General features: G+C 31.8%; 1 protein-coding gene across 2 annotated transcripts; it reads right to left on the reverse strand.

Annotated features, from left to right (window-relative positions):
* Positions 1–332: 332 nt before the first annotated feature.
* Positions 333–22,623, reverse strand: LOC106665400 (forkhead-associated domain-containing protein 1-like). Of its 2 annotated transcripts, XM_014391812.2 has the most exons (13): positions 22,531–22,623; positions 20,653–20,835; positions 18,255–18,407; positions 16,628–16,753; positions 16,225–16,341; positions 14,707–14,758; positions 12,247–12,292; positions 12,080–12,187; positions 11,765–11,891; positions 8,416–8,531; positions 8,028–8,180; positions 5,752–5,789; positions 333–1,162 (listed from the first exon to the last, which is right to left on the reverse strand). In XM_014391812.2, exons 1-13 carry the CDS (start codon positions 22,534–22,536, stop codon positions 1,041–1,043), a joined length of 1,347 nt encoding a protein of 448 aa, XP_014247298.1. In that variant the 5' UTR covers positions 22,537–22,623; the 3' UTR covers positions 333–1,040. The 2 variants fall into 2 exon arrangements, with proteins under 2 accessions (XP_014247298.1, XP_014247297.1); XM_014391811.2 differs by lacking the exon at positions 333–1,162 and having other exon boundaries at positions 4,315–5,789.
* Positions 22,624–22,905: the final 282 nt, after the last annotated feature.

The following is a 22,905-nucleotide window of genomic DNA, read 5'->3' on the forward strand; positions in this document are numbered from 1 at the left end:
CCTTCCCCACCCCTTCAAAATCCAACGTATATAAACATAAAACAGCAATATCTCACTGGCACTCTCAACACGACACGCAAGAATGGCACAATTAAGCAGAAAACAAACACTTTGAGTGAGGAGAAATACTTTGGTTGAATATATAAAAAAAAATATTTTTTGCATTGTATAAATTCACTTTTTTCCACATCCTAAATGTATTTGTTAAATTTAAACAATGTTTGTAAATCCCAGGCCCTGAAGATGATCTCAATAAAGATCGAAACGTTGGCACGATAAAGAAAATGTTTTTCTGAAACCTACATCACACCAGACCGCATCTCATGATTTCTGAATAATCATTTCATAATAACAATTAATGGCTGATAATTTTTTCCCAAGTTTAAAAAAAAAATTATATAAGTCTGAATGCAATGGAGAAGAAGAACAACAGTTGCCTTTAAGCAATTTATAATGTGTTGACTTATGGTCAACTCTACAGCAATGTTTTGGATATCGCCAAATAGCAATTACAGCCAATAAAGATATCACTATAATTATTTATTAAATACTATGATAAGAATGATGTAAATTAAATGTACTTCTTGCAACATATTTTGAAATTGTTAAACTTTTTTCCTCAGATGGCATAGAACATTTTAATTATTATACAATTAAATGAAACTTTTTAATAAATAAATTTAATTGAAGAAGAACATAAGAAGGACTACACACCATTGGGAAAAAGTACGAAGAATTTAGTTTCTTATTAATTTTTGTAAGGTGAATTTTCTCTTGACAAATAGTGCAATATTGAATACTGCAAAATTTTTAACGTTATAGTTATATAGATAGTACTGTTGAATGTTTCAATACATCATGACAAAACATAATGATTTTGTTACATTCGTAACTGAATATTTATGTATTATTATTATTTAACCGGGGATGCCTCCTAAATTATAATTTCTTCGAAACTAAAGTTGGCGGTGAGTCAATAAAAAATTAAGATGTCCTAGGATGGGCTTAGGATGAGTGTAGGTGAGAGAGTCGAAGAGATGTCAGGGTGTGTTGAGACGGGGATCCCTACGGCCTGGCCGGATCATTAGAAAATTATTAATTCCTTGATCGACGAAGCCGACAGCGGACCCACCCAACTTTAGAGAAGGTGCTCTACATTTTCCTGGAAACGGGGATTTCCAATCATCAGAAACAAGAAGAATAGATGGACACTGGTTCCCAGGAAAGTTTAGATTGTAATGAATTTTTACTTAGATTATAAGATAATTAAGGTCCATTTAGTGTGTAAGTTTGTTATGTTTATTATTTTAGTTTCCTTTGGAATAAATTTTTTTTAAAAAATTGTTTTCTTATGTAAATGTTATGTTCTTTTACTTAGTTAATTTTAATTTAACTGAATTTTCTTTGATTCCTTTTCTTTTATTTTCCTTTATGGCTCACTGTTTCCGTGTCATATTAAACAGCGTGGCGCCCATTTTTAATTTAATATTACATTAAATAACCCCGCTCATCTCCACAGAGCGAAGCCGGCAAATACTCGGCGTAAGAATTTTACTAATATTTTTTAAATCCAAATATTTGTGTTAAGGCACTGACACTGTAAATGTTTAATAGAGTAATACTAAAATGTAAACAGTATATAAATAATAAAATGTTTTACAAATGTTTGTCGTTTAATTAAAATTAAACAACAAAAACCAAACATTTATTGAATATTTTTAATTCTAAAATGCAAAAGCTTTTGCATTAAATGTTAGCCTTTCAAGCAATAGACAATGTGCTAAGTTGGCTGCTTTTATATTTCATACAGGTGTATATTTATCTAGTATATTATTTCATTAAAATCTGTTTGGATTATTATGGACTTTCTTGTATTCATAAACAATTTATATTCAATACTAATTAACATGGCAAAAATAAGAGGCATATAAATATTAATTACTTCATGAAAATTCATTCAGTAAGAAAAACGAAATATGTAAGTTCTTTTATAGAAAATTATTCATGACTTCCTAGAAAGGTGAGTAAAATTATAAAAAAAAGTTATTATATAAATTAAGCTATCTCATTTTAAAGGGATTCATTCATATTCACTCTACAATAGTCATATTTCCAAATTCAATTTATTTTATCACACAATCAATGCTTCAAGCTCAATTATGCATGACATTTTAAAGATTTACTGAATCATTCTCTTAACATAAAAACTTAAATTATGACAAAATGTTAAAATAAATATTATTAGTTTCAAGCGTTAGATGTATCGACCAATTTTCACTTTCAAATAGTCTGGATCTTGGTATGATCAATTGGATGAACAACAAATTCAATTCGAGGTAATATGCATGATTGGATGCTTTGAGTGACTCCAACTCCATTGAGTATGGTGTTCCTCAAGGGTCTATCTTAGGACCAGTTTTATTTTTGATTTATACAAATGACATCTTGGAGGTACTGGTGACTAAAGGTAGACATCTTTAAAATTGTGAGATTTCCTCTTTATTTTAAAATTTAAGCTCTTTAAATTTTAAAATTGTTTTGCCCTAATGATAACCTTAAAATAGGTTGAAATATCGGCAGGTAATTGAATTTGTTTTTTACCCACTTGACCAGGATATAGATTATTCATAAATATTTTTAGCAATACTAGAACTGAATCGTTATCTTAATTTAAATTATTAATCCATGCTAGTAATTTGCAAAATGAAAATTATAATGCACACAATAAAGACTTCTATAAAAATAATTTGACCGTAAACTATGAAATGAAGATAGCTAGAATGGAAAATACAAGTTTGAAAATGAAGAGTACAAAACATTGTGGGATTGGAAGTTTAGAAATTCTATAAATGCACAATTGATATTTCTACATCGATTTTCTAAATAAAAAAAATCTATGTTAGGCACGCTAAGGTATTTAAACAAAATCAATTACAAATGAGAAAAATGTGCTTGGTATGACACCCGCATTGCATTTGCAGAATGGTCAAAAATTATTGGCACTATTTTATCTTAAATCTCAAAAATATAAAGGTTAATTATATTTTTGACACTAAATTTATTAAAAACTAGCATCCAACATTCATTTTTGGTGGCAATAAATTGAGCGAATTAAAAATAAGATAATAATACATAAGGACATGAATTTCAAGGTCAAAAAAGTACTGGCACAGTTGTTTCTTGCTTAATTTTGAATTACCCTACATAAAACATTATATTTAATTTGAATCCTTTCAATTTGAAATAAACACAAAGAAGCATGAACATCATTATTCTAAATTATTTTCTGACCAATTCAGCAGTAATAACATGGCTAAAATACAATAAAATTCAAGAACATTATGTGTCATTATGTATTCGTATTGTAAAATTGTGATCTTGAGGATTGAGTTATTGTGAAATTGCAAATCATCTAGATATGTTTCAGCTCAATTATAAATATCATAAAAAAGAACAATGAGACAAGTTTTCTCAAAAAAAAAAAAAAAAAAAAAAGTATGGACAAAACCAAATACGTCCAAACGCGTTTGGAATGAGTAATGGCAGGCCCAACAGTGAACCATTGTGGCGAGAAAATTTTAGTCTGGGGCTGCATGTTGTGAAATGGTGTTGGAAACATGTTTCATCGAAGGTATTATGAATTCGGACAAGTATGTTGACATTTTGTGCAATAACTTGAACTGCTGAAAAGATGGGGATCAGGGAATCATTTATCTTAAGGAATGGATACTTTACAATATTCGAGACGAATCGAAACTCCACCCCAATCACCGGATATAAATCCCATATAGCATTTATGGTACTTGCTAGACTCAAAGGTACGAAAAAATCAAATTTCTTCAAAGCATCAGCTACAAACTGTTGTATTACAAGAACAAAATCAAATTGGACCTGAAATAATCCAACCTTGAACCCTCGATACTGTAAAGACTTCAGGCTGTAATTGCTGCAAATGGTACTGGTTTAAAAAAAAAAAAAAAAAAAAAAAAAAAAAAAAAAAAAAAAAATAAATAAAAAATAAAGTGTAGATTAAAGTTTTATTTCAAAAAATGTTTCTACTGTGCCAACACTTTCTTGATCCTTGAAATTCATATTCTTATTTATTATTTTTAATTCTCTCAATTTATTGCCACCAAAAGTTAATAGTTGGATGCTAGTTTTTAAATAAATTTAGTAAAAATTAATTAACCTTTGTGGATACAGCTAGGGTATAGAAGTATTTTATTCACAAACTAAAATAAATATGAAGGATTTCGATAAAATGAAAAATCTACCTTTTTCCAAAATAATTACTTTATTATTAATTCTTCCATTTGTATCAGAATTTTTACATATATTTATATAATTGTCATGATTTCTCATCAGATACAATTTTACAAATATCGCTTTTATTGCATTTGCCCAAAATTTCATAAGGAATTATCAAATACGTATGAGAAGGTAGTTATCAAAACCATTATTTGGTAACATAGATTAATTATATGGCAAGCTGGTATTATTATACCTTAAAATCCGTAGATTTTGCACTCTTAATATAAAACACATTATAACAAGTAGTAAAAATAATTACCTTATTATTCTGAATCATTTGAATATTTATTTGTAACAATGTAGAAAAAAACATTGCAATGTAGTTAGGAAAATATCAAGTGATTGTGCAAGCGGTTTAATTATGTTAATAAAACATTCCAGTACTTTTTTTAATCATTAAGTTTAAATCCTGCAATGGAGCTGACAGTAAAGCTGAAGAAAGCTTATAAAATGGCACAATGTTTTTAGATTGCAGATTAAAATTCAACAAATTAAGCATTAAAATATTACTAGTAAATGGTACAATTCCTTGGCTCCATGCAGAGAGCACATAAGAATGCCACCCAATATGAGAATTGTGCTTGAGCACGGTGAATATCTGGGACCCTTGTACCGATTCTTGAAGGAAACAGGGTTGTTTTATTGTATAGTTTTGTTTCCCTAGCATGTATTGAGAGTGAATCTATTTATTGGCATGAATGTGTAGTAAGTACCCCATTGACTCTCAGTTGGGTTAGTTATAGAAGTGGACATGAATATCGAGTTGTCCACCACCCTAACTGAGAGAATGGTATGTAAATAAGTAAGAACGTATTTAAGAGTGAGAGTGTGAATGGGTTTGGATTTAGGAACTGAATGTGTTGGGGGCTTGAATGACCTAGCTGATGATAGCCCCTGGAGTCCGACCTCAGCAGCAGGACGGATAAGACCGAGGTCTGACCCTGGACTGCCAACACCTGGGGTGGGTGATTCTCAAGTCTTGCCGGTAGTTTATTGTGAATTACAAAAGCTGGATTTACCAGTGGACTGTGAAAAGTGATAGGCTCAATTCTTGTACATGTGTGTGCAGATTTGAGCTTATATAAATCAGTAATCAGTTCAGTTCTATTACTAGTTAATGTAAGTAAATAGTAAAGAATCAAATGGACTTTAAATAATATCTCTTTAGTTAAATTGAACAGAATTATAGATTTTCATTGCAGCCATTCAAATTTTAAATTAGTTATACCAGTTCCATTCCCAAACTATTACCTTTAATGTAGTATGTGTATTCAGCAATTTAAAAAATATTGAATTTTTTTTATAAAGATGATAACATATTATCACAAGTTGTGCTTTTAGTTAAATTAGGTTTATATTTTAATTTTAATAATTGAGCTATTAATTCTGAATTTGCTGAGTCAAGTAAGGCCATTTTTCTTTGAACAATAGCTAACTCACGCATTTCATCTCTTTGTTGAGATTCTGCACTCAATAATCTGAAAACAAACCAAAAATGTATTACTATATTAATTAAACTTTATTTACATACATTTCATACATAAAGCATGAATGTTATTTTATATATTTTTAAGATATTTTCTACCAATTTACATTTTTTTGTAATAAACTTTTGTGGCATTTCTTGTTTAGGTCTTTAGGGTGATAAAATTGTAGTGTGGTGGTTTTGAGGCTAGTATTGTTTGCCTGTGATTTAGCAACATGTGTCTGTCTTTCAAGCGGAGACTGTGGATATTGAACAATGTACCAATGAGATTAAAAGGCTAGGTACTGTTAACTAGAAAGGAGCTTAGGAAACTAACCATCTACTTGGAAACCCGGTGGCACTGAGGGTGGGGCATCAGTGGTAAAGGCTAGAGTCCTTTGGGATTGCATTAGGGCCCTCTCAGACATTGGGGAAAATAACAAAATTACTTGTCTAGGACCAGCGCACACAGGGCAGAGAGGCAATGAAGAGGCCGATAAATTGGCCAAGGAAAGTTTGATGAGACACCTATTGGTCCTGAACCAATTTGTGGCATACCAAACTGCCAAAAACATTTTTTCAATGGGAATGGCGCCTAGCACAGAGGCATGTAAAAAAGTTAAATGAAGAAAACTTGAAGAAAAACTAATGGCAGGATTACTAAATCTAGGATGAGTTAGGTCTAGAATAATAACTGGACTGCTAACTGATATTGTACACTCCAGAGGCATATGTATAGACTAGGAGAGGCAGAAACAAGCCTGTGGAGATATTTGCCAGAAGAAGAAAAAAAACAGTGGGTCAGGTCCTCTGTTGGTGTGAATTCCTATGCTGGCTGAGATTTCTACTCCTCAGAGATGAAAAGGCCTCAAGGATACTCAAGAGAAGCCTTTCTAACAGGATTTCTACAGAAAATGGGCAACGAGGAAGCTAATAAACTGGTCAAGGAAAGTTTGTTAAGGAACCTATTGACCCTGAATCTTTTGCAGCTTACCAAATGAGTTAAGAATAAGTCCTCTGTTCAATGAGACATTCCAGGACAGAAGTGAAAAAGTTCATCAAAAGACCATCGCAGTAACTAAAGGCAGAACTATTCACCTAGGATGTGTAAAGACGTGAATGATTGTAGGACTGCTGATTGGACACAGCAGACTCCAGAGGCATCAAGACTTGGAGCAGCAGAAAAAAGCCTTTGCAGATGTTGCCAGGAAGAAGCAGAAACAGTCCTCTGTTGGTGTGATATGTAGCCTAAGATTCCTACCTAGCATCACAACTACCACAATTAAGTCCCTAAAAAAATAATGATGTTATTTAAATATCTTTTGTTTCACGATCTTAGGAAAAATGCAAGAATTTAAAATGTAGATTTCTAGCTTAAAGGAAGGACCAAGATTATATGGCAGGATGGCTGTCATCAGCAAAAGAGCAGATAATATGCAGGGAGAACAGGAATGTCAACTGTGTATATTGAGATTAAGAAGGGTGTTTAGATGATGCCCTGAGAGACACCCAATTAATGCGAATATAAGAAGAAAAGGCTCTGCAAACTCTGGAGTCTCAGAGGACAGAAAAAATATATTGCCAGGACGAGAAGGCTAGGAAGAATGTAGTATAAGATTCCTACTCCTGGGAAAGGAAAAGCATGAAGGATACCCACAGGAGACAATGAAAAAATGTTGTGATCTGATAAAAAGCCTTAAGTTTAATGAGGAGTTCTAGACAACAATGGAGATGCACAATAGACCAATAAACTTACTTTTAATTAAGTTACTAAATTACTTCAGCTTTTTTTTTATTAAGTTCTGGGTTTGTATATTATTTTACTCAAATTCTCTCTGACGATATCTCTTTACAATACAAAGAAATTGTTGGGCACACAAATCTACATCATTTACTCAATTTAAAACAATCTCATGAAAACAATCTTTAAAAAATCTTATGAACACAATAACAGCCCTGAATAAACAAATCAACAACCATTGCAACCATGTAATTCAATTAAAGAAATTACAATAACCACTACTGAAAATGGTAAAATATATCTTGTCTGACGAACAATGCCAGCAAAGGCCAAGGAGAGACAGAACAGGATAATCAAAAACCAAATTAAATTACAATTGATTATGTTTTAATTCATTAGCTGCTTCAAACAAATTTAAACATTGGGAGAAACCTCAGTTTAAACTTAGAAGATAAGACTGTTATTAATTTTTTTATTTCAAAAATCGAATCAAATCCAAAAAAATCAAACCTAGCAGCGATGGATCGTTTTTCTTCTTGAAGCCTGCGATAATCAGCTTCAACTTGTTTTCTAAATATTTCTTCAGCTCGTAACCTTTGTCTCTGAATACTTAGTTGTGTCTGCAATCCTTCTGCTCGGCATTCACAAGCTGTCAAATGCTCCCTAAAATTAAGAATTTCTTTTATTAAAATATGAACTAAAATAAATAGATGTATGGATTTGTTAAATAGAAAAAGTACCTCATGTAACAATAAAATAGTCTAATATATTAACATAGTACCATTAATACAAGTTTTAATTTGATCAATCATTAAAAATAATTACATACTTTTATGTCTGATTTCTTTTCACAATCTTTAAAAAAACACATGCATTTCTAGAATGTTATAAATTGTACCTGAGTTGATCCAACTGAAATTTATGTTTGGCCTTATAATGAATGTGTTTAAGAGCTAAGGCATTGTATTTCTCACCCAGAAGAGTCAATTGTGAACGAAGACTTTCACTTTCATGCTGAAAACAATTTTGCTTTGATTTAAAATAATATTAACTCTTTAGCATTTCCAAATATTTGTTAACATCTATTTTTCTACGTTAAGTGTTATAGTAAAGTGATCCTGATTAATTTTTCATGGTGCTATATTGAAGAAAATAGAACTTTAAATATATTTATTTGTTTATGTACCACGTAATCAGAAAATTTCATGCTGGTTTAAAGGATTTAATAATTGTCACAATTAAAATTAGCTTAGAAATATTTTATTCAGAGAAATAGTTTTCATCGGCATCACCTTCTCCCGTGTTACAACCCCCTTTCTTATAAAAGTTTGGGTCCCAGGTCTTAAAAAAAAAATTCAGCTCATTTTCCAGCTGTTGGTGATTATCAAACTCTCAATTGCACATATAGTTGTCCATTGCTAAGGACAGGTGAATGTCAGATGGGGCCAGGTCTGGAGAGTATCGAGGGTGTGGTAGGACTTCCCAACCAAGCTTCATTGTCACCTCCTTTGTCATTCTGGATGTATGAGGTGTCCTGGTGAAAAATTACCCCTTTTCTATTCTAGAGAGCACGTTGTTTCTGGAGCAGGACAAGATAGACCCATCGTGGGCTTGCGTAGATTTCTGTCGTGATGGTCCAGCATCGTGGTAGTTCGTAGTGCACAATGCCTGCTGTACTCTAACCAAGTACCAACCTGTACCATCACCTTTTGTTGATGAATATTTGGTTTTCATATCAATGAGGCATAGTCATTTGGTGACAGCCAATGGTACAACCCTGGTGTTAATGTACAGGATCCCTTTTTTGTTGCATGTGACAATCCAGTCAAAAATGCCTCTACTTTGTCTAAGTAATGAAAGGGAAATATTTAGATGCTGAAGCTTGTTATTGTCGATCAATTTATGAGGAACACATTTGCTCAGCTTCCACATCTTCATCGCTGAAAGCTAGAGCAAATGGTTTCATCGCTTACATTGAACCCTCTGACAAGATCCTGACAATCAAGTTCGATGCTTCTTTCAATTCATTGCCATTCAAGACCTGACTACCAACTGTGGTTCATTTTCAAACCTCTCACTCCCAGGAGCTAACGTTTTAACCACTTTTGGGCAATGCGCTCACTTATTGTGTCATCACCGAGCGCAGTGCAAATTTTATAAGTTGCCTCAGCTGCCCTTGTACCGAGCTGTGATAAAGAAAATATTTCATAATTACAGTGAACTGTTGAAGAAACTTTTTCTTTATGAACTGACACATTATCCTTTCTGTATAGTGTGATCTAAACATCTAATCCAACTATGCAAATAGAAATGTTGATTAACAGTATTAAAACAACAAATGGGACTGCGAGTGGTTAGGCATGATAAACTCTCGTCTCGTAGACTTCCGGTTGTAGGTTCGATTCCCACATCACCCCTGGCCCTTTTTTCACAATACCCTTACCCCCAACTACACTGAAACAATCATTCTCTGACTAATATGCAAGTTCATAAGGGCATTAAAGGAACTTCTGGTTACCAGGTATGTACAAATATTTAAAAATAAGCCTACACTATACACCTAATAAAATTTTAATTTTAATGTGTATAAAGGGGCGAGAAAAAAATAAATAAATAACCACTCTGAGATTTTTAAAGTGCTACATACATTGACCACTTTTTTACTTACGAATAATATGAATCTTGGTATGGCCAATTGCATGAAAAACAAATTCAATTGTTATTTGCCGAGCTCTCGACTTATTTTAAGTCCATCATAAGAGCACGGCAATCTTAAAGATGTCTATAAATTCACATAATTAAGTTTATTAATAAATGGTTTTAAATTTCTTTGAACATAGGTTCAGTCCCAAAAAGTTCCAAGAAATGTAACATTATCCAATATTGATCCAAACCAATATATTGATAGTGTTAAAATCCTTGGAGTGTTGGGACTGCATGAAAGAAATTTGAAACACTTTATTTAACAGTGACCAGCGGATTTACAAAACATAATTGTAATAAATGAATATGTATAATAAATTAATAGACGATCAACTGAAGCAAAAGAAACACGTACAAATTGTAAAACAAATGTAAAAAAAAAATCTTCCTAGCCTGCAGAGGCTGGGTTTAAAAAGGAAAAGGCGCATGCCGCATAGGGAAAGGCTGCAAAGAACTATGTCACAGAGAAAGAAATACAACATTGCAAATAATCTATGAGTGGCCTTGGATGAGGCAGGCACAAATCGCTGATCCAATATCTAGTGCCATAAACGTTTTTAATTGTATATATCCCTTTGCCCCTTCATGTAAGTGATATGTGTTCTCTATTGGAACAAATGTATTTATTAGTGAGAATGGAGGGGCTTATCCCTAAATACCCTGAGGAATATCGAGTGCTCTGGGGAAGTGTGTCAATTGTAGACATATTTAAGATTGTTTCGCCCTGAAGATGACCTTACAATAGGTCTAAGGATTGGCAGATAACAAGTGAATTTGTTTTTCATCCAACTAAATTTTTCCCCCCTCAGTGAGTCTAATAAGCAGATAGAGGTAGTAGAGTTTGTAAAAAAACTGATTAAACATAATTTGTTATAAATCTCAGACCGTTAATTTTTAATTCTTGAAACTGGTGGTCATTATTTATTCTCTCTTCATTATATATATAATAATATGTATGCTATAACATAAAAATAATAATAAATTAGTTATTATTTTTAAATATCTATCAGTACTTTTAGTTTGAGAAAAGAAGGGTAAATATGAACATTACAATTATTAAAGAGTAACACTACATGACAACTTTGATTTACTTATTTTACTAGGTTAAAAAATAACTGTGTTAAAAGCGTGATTAAATAAGTTAAATTAAAGAGAATTTTAAGCATGAAATACTAATAGCGTTTCATTATATTTGTTAAGGTCATTAGAAGAAATGCATGATTTTTGCAAAAATAAATATTTAATTTTGTTGTGTTTAAAAATCTCCTTATTTTATATTTTGTGGTTTGTGAATTGATTTATTGTTTACCTCAGAGGCCCTTTAAACAATGATGATACTAATATTGGAAGTCATGAATGAATCGCAACATGCAGTCCTCAATATTGGAAAACACATTTCTTAATCTAAAAATGGTTTATACATTTACACTCTAAAGAATAGAAAAAAAATGTGCCTAATTTTTTTGTGCCTTCTTTGTTTAAATAAATTATAAACAATTAATTAATCTTTATTGGTTTAATATTGTATATATAAATTTTGTTACCTGTAACTTCTTGACTTCTTCTATTCTAGCAAGTTCATTGCATGCTTCTAACAAACTAGATAACCTCTTTGGAGAACCTAGACTTGCTAATTCACTCATAAGTAAAGATGGTGGTGTTGAATCGGCTCTGCAATTTAAAAAAATAAAGTGTTTTAAGCAAAATAAGTTTTATTTATTAATGTAATAATTGGTATAATGTAATATATTGGTAAAAAATTATGATAAGGCCCAAGAATACATAAAGTATTATGCCATACTTTAATATAAAAGAGTAGCCTTACAGTTGAACAATGCAATTATGAAAACAATAATTACCCATAACTTTGTGAAAATTCCCTTTGAAATGAATTAGAAAAAGTTTCTTTGGCCAGAACCTCTTTATTTTCCGCCTCACACGCTTCCTGAGAACCCTTTGAATTGTCACTGTAACATAATGTACTCACATTACTTTTAGTACACTTCAATAAATAAGGCTTACACACCTTTGCCTATTTTTTTGATCAGGTATCCACATATTACGTCTTTCACCTGGGAGAATAAAAAACGAATATTAAAAGAATGTGATAAATTTAAAAAAATCTTATATAAATCTAAAAACTAAAAATGGATAAGGACATTTTGTTTGTCATGATAAATAAAACTCTGTCATCAATAATGATTTATTATCATTAGAGCTCAGATTTTTATGCAATTGCGTATTCTTCTTACTAACACTTATAACAATGGTGATCAGTTATTTTTCCAAATCATGCCTCTGTGGTACAATGGTTCAAATTTTATTAAGCATATTTTTGATTACTGAAAAAAATTAAGCAACCAAGAACATGAGTGGAAAAAACAAAAACTTACAATTTCATTGGATTTTAGTTAACTAGCCAGAAACAAAGACAAAAGATCTGTCACAACAAAATTTTCTTGAATTAATCGGCATCTTTTTTGAAGTCCCTATTGCCAAAACTTCTAGGTATACTTCTTAGCCTTTTCTGAAAAATAACGTTTTCTGAAGTCGTCAGTCTGTGCAAAAGGGCCTCATTTGAAACACCAAAATAGCCGGTCTAACAAGAGGGCAACCTGGTTGTGGGTCACGGATTTGGAACCAACTTTTTTTGGTGATGCTACTCTACAAAATATCAGACACGTATCTGCCTCTTGTTGTGAGTAGGACCTGGTTTCGCAAAATTTTTTTTAAGTTGAAATTTTTCATTTTTGAATAATTTTATTTCGCTGTTCCACTTGCTCAAATTAACTACGTGAATTTTTTTGCAATAAAAATATAGTAAAAGCTACCATTGTTTATCAATAACAAAAAATGTCTAAAAACCAATTTTTTTTCTGTGAAACTAATATCAAATTTCTTTACAGAACCTCAAGAAACCCAGTAAATATAAATTTATGTTTGAATTTAAATTTATTGATTTTTTGACCCCTAAAATTTTTCCGATTTTTGATGAGTCGTTATTGGAATATCTGATTGAAATGGCTATAATTCAAAAATGGCTTAAGCGATTTTAACACCAAACAGACCATTTGAAAGAAGAGAAACATAGCTTGGTAAAGAAGTATGTACCATTAAATATATAAAAAATTTCTATAAGAAAATACACAAAATAGCAAAATTATTTGTCAGAAATTAACCTAATTGTTTTCTTTTTTTGAAGGGAAATAATAGCCCGATTTCTATGTTTGTTACATTTATAAAGTGCACTTGACAATTTCTTTAAAATGAATAATCAACCATGAAAATTGGTCCAATAACTTTTGAGAAAAATGATGCTAGAGCTTGCACTAGGGATGTCAATCAGGCAGGATAGCCTAGGTTGGATTTGACAACCTGATTGGACATTTCAACACAAAACATAACTTAGTAAATTCCCCGGCAATTTAGGAAAAATATTACAAGAGAAAATTGACCGAATTGGGGGAAAATTAATGACACTTAAATGTAAATAATAAAATTGTTTTACTGGAAACCAACAATCCAGTTATTTTAAGTTCCTACAAGTATGCTCCCCATCAACTATGTTGAAAAGTTGTGTTTCAATTGTCTCAGACATTCAAGCTACATATTTTAAAGTTTTTTCTGCAAATTATATGCATATTTGAGGGTTTTTTTATCGCATGTACATCTGGGTTCTAGTCATTATGATAGAGCGTAATTTAAAATGGAGGAAATTTATTATCTTTGTTTAAAAATAAATATATTTTTTCATTATTTGGAAAGAATATTCAAGTTCAACGTGTTGTTCACCCAACAACAATAATCTATAGAAATGTTATGAGACTGTAGATAATAAAATAATAATAATAATAATAAAACGCCCTTAAAAATTAACAATAATAATAATAATAAAATACTAATAAATAGTTTATGTGATGGCACGATAACAAAGTGGATGAAATATCAAACATAAGTCTGCAACCCTCCATTAGAGAATAACATTTATAATTCATTACTGAAAATTGCAAAAAAAATCTATTGCAATATTCTAACTTTTATGACAACCTTCAAAACATCTATAAATATATCAAGTTTATTGTTGATTATTTATTCTGCAAAAGATGTTGCCATAGACATGCAGAATGATATTGGTGAAAAAAAAATGAACAAGATGTTAAAAATCCTACATTTTAAGGCCATTCAAAATCATGAAAATATTTATGTACTTAATTGTAAATTATATTCAGTGCACACTTTATTTTTACCATTTTTACCATTTACAAGGCCTTAATTTAGAATTTATTTATGTCAATATTTTGATACAAACAGCTTTTTACACATATTTTTACAAAATTTAAAATTTCCAATGGACTTGGAGAAACATAAGTGTTTTTAAATATGAGCCAATTTTAGTTCACTAAATTTTCCATACACTACTAAATAAAAAAAATAGTAACTTCACACGATAAATGCACCCAATTCACTAAATGTTAAGTAAACTTACTTAATCCTAGTTGTGCCTCCCTTTCCTCAATTTCAGCCAATGCTTCTGATAGCTAGCCATTAAGAGAATACAGAACAATACATTAGGTGACTTAAAATAATGTTTTGTAAAAAACGAAACCGCTTTATATAGTAAATATAAATATACCACCGTATCAATGTGTAAATAAAAGTTGAAAAACACAGTAAAATACTAGGTAGCCAGAAAGGTTTGTGCAGGTTTAAAGGGTTTAATAATCATCACAATTAGTTTAGAAATATTTTATATGGGGAAATAGTCTCTATTGGCATCACCTCACAATGTGTTACTACCCCAGTTATGCCCTTCTTATAAAAGTTTGGGTCCCAGTACTTAAAAAAAAAATTCAGCTCATTTTCCAGCTGTTGACGATTATCAAACTCTCAATTGCACATATAGTTGTCCATTCCTTAGGACAGGTGGGGCCGGGTTTGGGAAGTGTGGAGGGTGTGGTAGGATTTCCCAACCAAGTTTCATTGTCACCTCCTTTGTCATTCCAGTTGTAAGAGGTATCGTCTTGCTCTGATGAAAATTACACCTTTTCTGTTCTCGAAAGTAAGTATTTATGAGCCAGGGCATACTCATTGCAGTTGGCTTGAGTAAAGTTCTGTAGTCATAGTAGCAAAAGTTTGTAGGGCACAATGCCTGATGAACAACACCAAACACAAAGCATCACCTTTTGTTGGTGAATATTTGGTTTTATCAATGGGAAGAGGCATTTGGTGATAGCCAATGGTACGATCTCCTGGATCTATTTTTCATCGCATGTGTCAATCTGGTCAATATTTTGACGAGAAGTTTGTTACAGTCAGCCAATTGTCCCAAGTTGATGTAAGCTACAGTGAATGGTTTCATTGCTTATGTTTAACACTCTGGCAAGCTCCTGATATAATCAAGTTCATTAGCTTCTCTCAATTTTTCTGGGACTGTGGCTCAACTTTAATTCATTCCCATAAACAAACTTCTTGAACAACTTTTGGCCAGTGTTGTTGTTTCATCACCAAATACTGTAATTTTTGCTGCTTCAGCCACCCTAGTACCGAACTGAAATTCATACAGTAACTATGAATTATGAGTTTTGAAGCCATAAGAAATAAATTATTTTATAATTTACAGTGAACTGTTCAAGGCATTTTTTCTTTTTGAACTGATGCATTACCCTCTTGGTATTACGTGATCTAAACATCTAACCCTCTTATGTAAATGGAAATGTTAATTCACGTTTATTAATTAAATTAATGAAAAATTGCACAAACTTTTCTGGTTACCTGGTAATACCATAAGTGGTTTAAAGTTAGCTGATATCAATGAAAAAATAAGGACTCCTTTGCATTGTAATTACAAATATCTACCAGCAATAATGTATGTATTTACAATATACAATATAATAAATGAGAAATGTCATAAAAGTTAAGATATATTAGAACAATGGGCCTACAAAATATTTATATTTGTACATGTACAAGTGTCATACATGGTTTAGGAAGAGAATGAAGGTACCTTAAAAGACAGCCTGTCATTGTCAATTTCAAGCTGGCGAGATGATTTTTCCAACAAGCTAACTCTATCGTACATTTCTGCTACTTCTCTCTTTAAACTTTCCTTTTCTGAAGACACCTAGAACAAGGTCATACATATTAAATTATATTTCCATAAAATATTTTTACATTTGACAAAAAAAAAACTATGGGTTAAGCTAGATTTACAAACTGGTTATGTATGATGTATTAAAATACATATTAAAGTGTATTATATTTTCATATATTATTTAGATCAACCCTCATCAATGATACATCTTACATTCATTTGAAATGTACTTCAAACTAAGAAAATTAAAAAAAAAAGCATTATACCTTGCAAGAATACACTTTTGACTCATTAATATTGACTTTTTTCAAATTACCTTTATCATTTCGCTGAGGATTTCATTTTCGGTCGTAAAACGGTTTCCGTTTGAAGAAAGACTGAAGGTTTTTAAGGCCTCTAATTCAGCTACTGCTCTTTTTCTTTCTTCTAATGCTGAGCAGACCTTAAAAGTAAGGAGAAGAATGTTATATATATAATAATATAAAGAACACTGCTCCATAAAAAAAGTAGCACACTTTGAAATTGTGATATTTCTTGGTAAGTACTTGCTTTTGCTCATTGAGGAATTCTATCCCAAATGTCAACTAAAGTAACTTTCAGCTCAGCTAAGGTTGTAGGAGGGCTATTTCTTTTTTAACCGACGTCAGAGCTCATCCCAAAAGTGCTCAATGGGTTTCAAATCTTACAGTGTGATTATTAACATCAAGAAATTACTGCATAACCTTGTCAAGAACAGGAGCAAATGGCACCACAAATTCCTCAAGAAAGTGAGTCATGTAGAGATCTGCATTAAGTGACGGCCTATTAAAAATGCATAATCCCATTTTTGCCTCCTTTTGACAATGTTGCATTGGATGTTGCATCTGGTCTCCAGCTGCTCTCAAAGATGTCTGTCTGGTGAATGGACAGAAATTTGGGACTTGTCTTAAAAGATAACATTCCTCCATTCAGTTTCTGTCCAATGTCGGTGTCTCTTAAGTGTTCCCGTCTCTAGTAAACACTGGAATTGTTGCTGGTCTTCCAAGATGTAGACAAGTCTCCTTCTTTCTGTTTCAGTGCTAATTGACACAACTTGCATGGTTTAAAGTCTTTGAGACTTTTCAGAAGCACTAGAAAAGCTAATTCACCGAGTGTGCAATCTGATAAATCTTTACACAGTGTGAGTTTTATGTTTGCCTAACCATGGTCTGTCAGAGAATTCAGACTGACTTCTTTCTATGAGTGATGGTACTCCATGTGATGGTATGAGCTCACTGGTTATGGGCATTTTCATAATCATTTTGTTTTGTGCCACCAGCACAATAATGAATAAAGGCATTTTTAATGAATTAAATGATTTACATGTAAACATCAAAATGGGGGTTTTAAACCAAATTAGGAATTAAGCAGTATTATTTCACAATTGGTGACAAAAACAAATATTTTCTGTCCAATTATAATTATTGTCATTTTTAAAGTAGTAAAACAAAACATATGGCCAAAAATTGTCACATTAAAAAAGAGATCAAAATTTCAAAGTGTGTCACTTTTTTTTTAGGGAGCAGTGTAGTTCACATTTAAAATGTTTATAATAAAAACTAATACAAATAACTACAAATTATTGTCTCCAAATCGTTGATCATTTATACATAGTTTAATAATCCCTTGTTGTAGAAGAAATACATTTTTCCTAAAACGGTTAACTTTTTTTTAAATGTGACACTAGTCACTAATTAATTATTAACCATCTTAAAACATGGTCAAACATCAAAATTTCAGTATGTATGGGGAGGGGCCTTTTGTAAATGAAAAACCAAACTTATGACCGTATCTAACTAGTTAACTAAAAAATATTTTCTGTTTTATATCTGAGGATCTTGATAAGCACCAGGTTAATAATTAAAAATTGATTAAATTAAAACTAGTTAATGGGACATTTGTGATTTTCAAATTCAAATCTCTACCTTTTCCTGAAGGCTATTGCCGAGTATATCTTCTTTTGAAAGTAAACTTTGTAACTCTTCCTTTTCTTGCTGCAATGCTAAGTGTTCAACTTCCAACTCATCTGCTTTCTTTTCAGCTAACTTTTTTACCTTTGTCACATAATTTTCCATTTCCTACATTTAAAAAATTCAATTAAAGAACTGTGATTTAATGTTAATTTGTACAACATTGCAATAAATATTAAGTAGAAATAAATGAATAATAAGAAGTGTTATTAATTACATTACAGATAAATGCAATAAAAAACATGATTAAAAGAGAGTGGCAGTATTGGTGGGATGGATTGGAAGAGAAGCTCTCAGATCAAGAGCACAGTCGATAGGTGGCCCTCGGCGGAACTGACTCGTAGAAGAGAGATTATCCTCACCCAATTAAGGATAGGCCATGCGAGGTTGACAAAGGGACACTTTTGGGCTAAAGCCTGCACATTTGCCCAACCTGTAAAGAAAGGTTGCTCGATGTGTCCCACTTACTTGAATGGTGTCATTCCTTGGATCTATGTATTTTTTGTCAACTAGTGTGTACTGAGAGTATTTATTGGCATGAATGTGCGGTGTGAGAGTGTGGAATATTGAGCATCCACCGTCCCTCAATTAGTTTAGTTGTACATAGATAGTGTGTGTAAAAGGTGACGAAGGAATATCTTGAAGGGTGGCATTACTTGGCTCCATACAGAAAGCCAGGAGAGGAATGCCATCCGATATGAGAGGCAGCAAGTAATTTGGTCTCCTATTCTGATTCTTGGAGGAAACAGGGTTGTTTTTATTGTATATAGTACTGATAGTTTTATGTTCTTAGCATGTGTTGAGAATGAATGTATTTATTAGCATGAATGTGTAGGGTGAGAGGACCAATGACAGAATACGGACACCCACATTGACCCTCTACTAGGTTAGTTATATAATATGTGCAGAGCGTGATGGAATATCGAGTATTCCACCACCCTGAGTGAATATATATTTAGAATATATTTAAGAGTGAGTGAGAGTGTGAACGGGTTCAGATTTAGGTGCTGATTGTGTTGGGGGCTAAAATGACCTAGCTGTTGAATGCCCCTGGAGCCCAATTTGGTTGCTGGACTGATATGTCCGAGGTCTGACCCCAGATTGCCCAATGTGGGTGATACTCAGGGCATGTCGGTAATTTATTGTAAATTACACAAAATCTGGAACTGCCGATGGACTGTAAGAAGTGATATAGTCAATTATATGTCTGTTTGTACATTCGCATGCAGAAGTGAGCTTATGCAGGGTGTCAGGCTACTTGCGTCACAACTTTACCAGTTAATTTCACACCTCCAGAGTGATAAAAAAGTTCTTATGAACCACTGTCTGTTTCTCAACCCTTTCACATTCAACATTTTATGTGTTTTTTTGAAAATATCTAGTTTTCCTCATAAATCCACTAGTAGCTCTTGAACTATTCATTTTTGGAGAAATCCAAAAAAGCATTAAAAATAACATTATATTTCCTTTAAGAAGGCAACTTTTAGAACTTTCAATTTAATTTTTAGTGAAAAAACAAACATTAAATTTTTCAAAAACTACTAAATGTAAAATTTGTAAAAAAAATGGTAAATTTGTTCTACCTCATTGTAGAACTTGGCAAATTTCATAAAAAAACTTTTTCATTAAATACGCTTTCTTTAATTATTGGGTTGTCCGGAAAATAATGCAGGATTTTGGTATTAAACAAAAAAAAAGAAACTAGTTACTTTAAAGCAATGTTCTTTAANATATCATTTGGAAGAGGATTAATAAGTGTTGACATTCATACAAATGAGTAATCCTGTAAACGTAAACAGAATATTTTATATAGATTTTTTTAAATGAAAACTTAAAATCCTGCATTATTTTCCGGACAACCCAATACATTAAACCAAAATGCAAAAATTTTATGCTATATGGGAAAATAGTGGTGACAGTTAAAAAAAGGGGGGAGTGGAGCTAATGTAGTAATTCAATTTTTAGTCCTGGGCAAAATTTATTTACCAACTAATAACAAAGCACAAAAAAAAAAGAAACAAAATACATAAAAAAGAAATGAACACAAAAAAAAAGAAACAAGAACACAAAAAAAGACAATAAATATAGGCAACAACCAAAGCAGAAAAAGCAAAATTATACACTAAACACGGATTAAAAAAAAAAAAAAAAAAAAATCAACATAATTTGGTTGTTCATTGTTTCCTGTTTCTTTTTTATATGTTTTGTTTGATTTTTATGTTGAATTTTTTCTTTGTTTTTTGTTGTGCTTTTTATTAGGTTGAATATTATTTTTACAACTTCTATGTATTTTTTGTAGTTGTAAAATTTTATATATTTTTTGGCTGTGTTAAGTGCATATTTCATTTGGTACCTCTATTTCTTCATGTTGTTGTTCGTATAATTTGTCGAGCATTCTTCTAGAATTACGCAAGTTGCTCTCAGCATCGACTAACCACCTCCATATTTGTAGCATACGGTCTTCAACCTTAAGGCTTTCATAGTCTAGCCCTTCTTTTTTAAACCTTTGACGCAGGTCTCCCCACTCATCTTCACTCTTAAAAAACAAAACAAAATATTAATAAACAATGTGATAATTTGAAGTAGTTGTATTTTATTTATTTTTAAAACCTGAAAAGATCGGGATAAAGTAACAATGGCCTCTACATTATCTACACCCATTCTAATAACTCTACAAGATTTTTGTAAATTAAATATATACTAAAATGAGTGTAAGTACAAAGTAAAAGAGAACTTGTAATTTGGTCATTAGTAACCCAATACTAAAGCGTTGCCCTATTTCACCATCTTCAATATTGGGTCTTTTTGCTGAAGATGCTGAAATATATCTGACAGACCAACCGAGCAAAGATTGGCTGACCAAAAAATTTGGTAACGACCTATTACAAGTATAACATCCCACAGACTACACGGAGGAATCTAAAAAACCAATAGAAATGTTTGAAACTCCATTATGAAAGTTGGCACTGAAGGCGATACAAGCAGCATCAATGAAGGCGATCAAACCAGCAGAATCGAAATGGCTATTCTCTATCTCAAGAAAGGGAATTAGGAGGCTGACCCTGTATGTTCAGTGTCCAGTATTGAGGAAGTGATGGAATGGCTGTCATGGGATTCTGCAGAGAGTTCCAAATTCTCAACGACGACAAACATATTCAAAATATGACAGTATTGGATGAACAAGATGATGACATCATTACCGAAGTGGATGAGGGACCATCAGTTAGCGAGGCATTCCAATGTATTGACACGGCGTTAAAGTGGATGGACCAGCAGCCTGAGTGTGACCACCTTCAGCTTATCCTAGTCAAACAGACGCATGACAGGGCTGCACAGAAAGGAATAAAGGGACTCAACTTTAAATTTACACGGGCACTGAAACTGAAATACGTAAAAACCTATTATATAATTAAATTTCTTTTTTAACTGTGCAGTAGATTCTCTTCTGTTAGCAACAATAGTCGTAATGCCTAAAGCAAATGGTAAGCAGGTTGATTCAATTTATGTCGATATGTCCAAAACTTTTGATTCAATGGAACACTATATTCTTAATCCAAAAATGGAACATTTGGGCTTTGGAAGTGAATTTTTACTCGACCCAAACTTACCTTGAAAATGCTATTTGTTAAATGCCATGGTAAGGTATCAGGTAAGATGTCTGCTACTTCACATGGATTGCATTAAAGGAGATAGTTTTTTTTTGTTTTTTTAATATTTCTTTGTTCTTTACTCAATAAATGTTTTTTTAGAATTAGGTAATAAACATTATCTTTTTAATTTTTTACAAACAATCCTACTTTTGGCATGCAAAATATGAATAAACATAAATACAATAAAATTTAAGAATTGTGCGTTTATTTTGTCGATCAGTGTACTACAAGTCGATCGGAGACAATCAAACTACAGTCTCGTATTTTTAAAGATTTCAACAATTTTGAAAAATAGTACAAAAAAAGTTTAATTGCAGTTTGATATTTGCATTCTCCCTCGACTAAGTACCCAAAATACATTTTTTTTTCTTTTTTCCACTTTGTCAGCAAGATGGTAAAAACCGTTCTACATACAATTTGCGTAAATATGCATTATAAAATTTAATAATCGTTTTAATTTTTTTTTTACTGTGAAGGCTGAGCAAGGTTAAAATGCCTTAGAAGAAACTTTGTATGGGTGGTTGAATTTCATTTTTATACTATCAACTATTAATATTTTGTCAATAAAAACAACACGTTACCTGCATTTTAATATATTCACCATTAGCACGATTGTTGAAACTTATAGCAATGGTTATAAACAAAAACAAACTACTCCGATGTAAACAATCTGACTTTAGAAAAATTGAGTTAGAAAAGCGTCACGGCCTCAATCGAAACTACTCTGACGTAAAATTCAGAGTGTTTTGAAAATTTTCTAGTTTCTAACACATGAAATTTGAATAAAACAAAGCAATTATAAGCCAACTGTACTTAAAGAGTCCTAATTCATTTATGAAATTTTATTACTTCTCTCGGTCGTTCTGTTATCTTCCTGTTTCTATTCTTTCTCACATCCCTAACTTTTTGTCAAAATCAGTGCTCAAAACTTATCATTTATTATAATCATTTGTAAT

Source organism: Cimex lectularius, unplaced genomic scaffold (assembly GCF_000648675.2).
Source record: "Cimex lectularius strain Harlan isolate CLEC.00 unplaced genomic scaffold, Clec_2.1 scaffold158, whole genome shotgun sequence".
NCBI classification, from domain to species: Eukaryota; Metazoa; Arthropoda; class Insecta; order Hemiptera; family Cimicidae; genus Cimex; species Cimex lectularius.

Coding starts and splice junctions, on each gene's coding strand:
- LOC106665400 (XM_014391811.2), bottom strand. Junction 11,892..12,079: donor GAATTTTCACAAAGTTATGG/GTAATTATTGTT, acceptor TTTAAATTGCAG/AGCCGATTCAACACCACCAT. Junction 8,532..11,764: donor AAGAAGTCAAGAAGTTACAG/GTAACAAAATTT, acceptor AATTGTTTTCAG/CATGAAAGTGAAAGTCTTCG.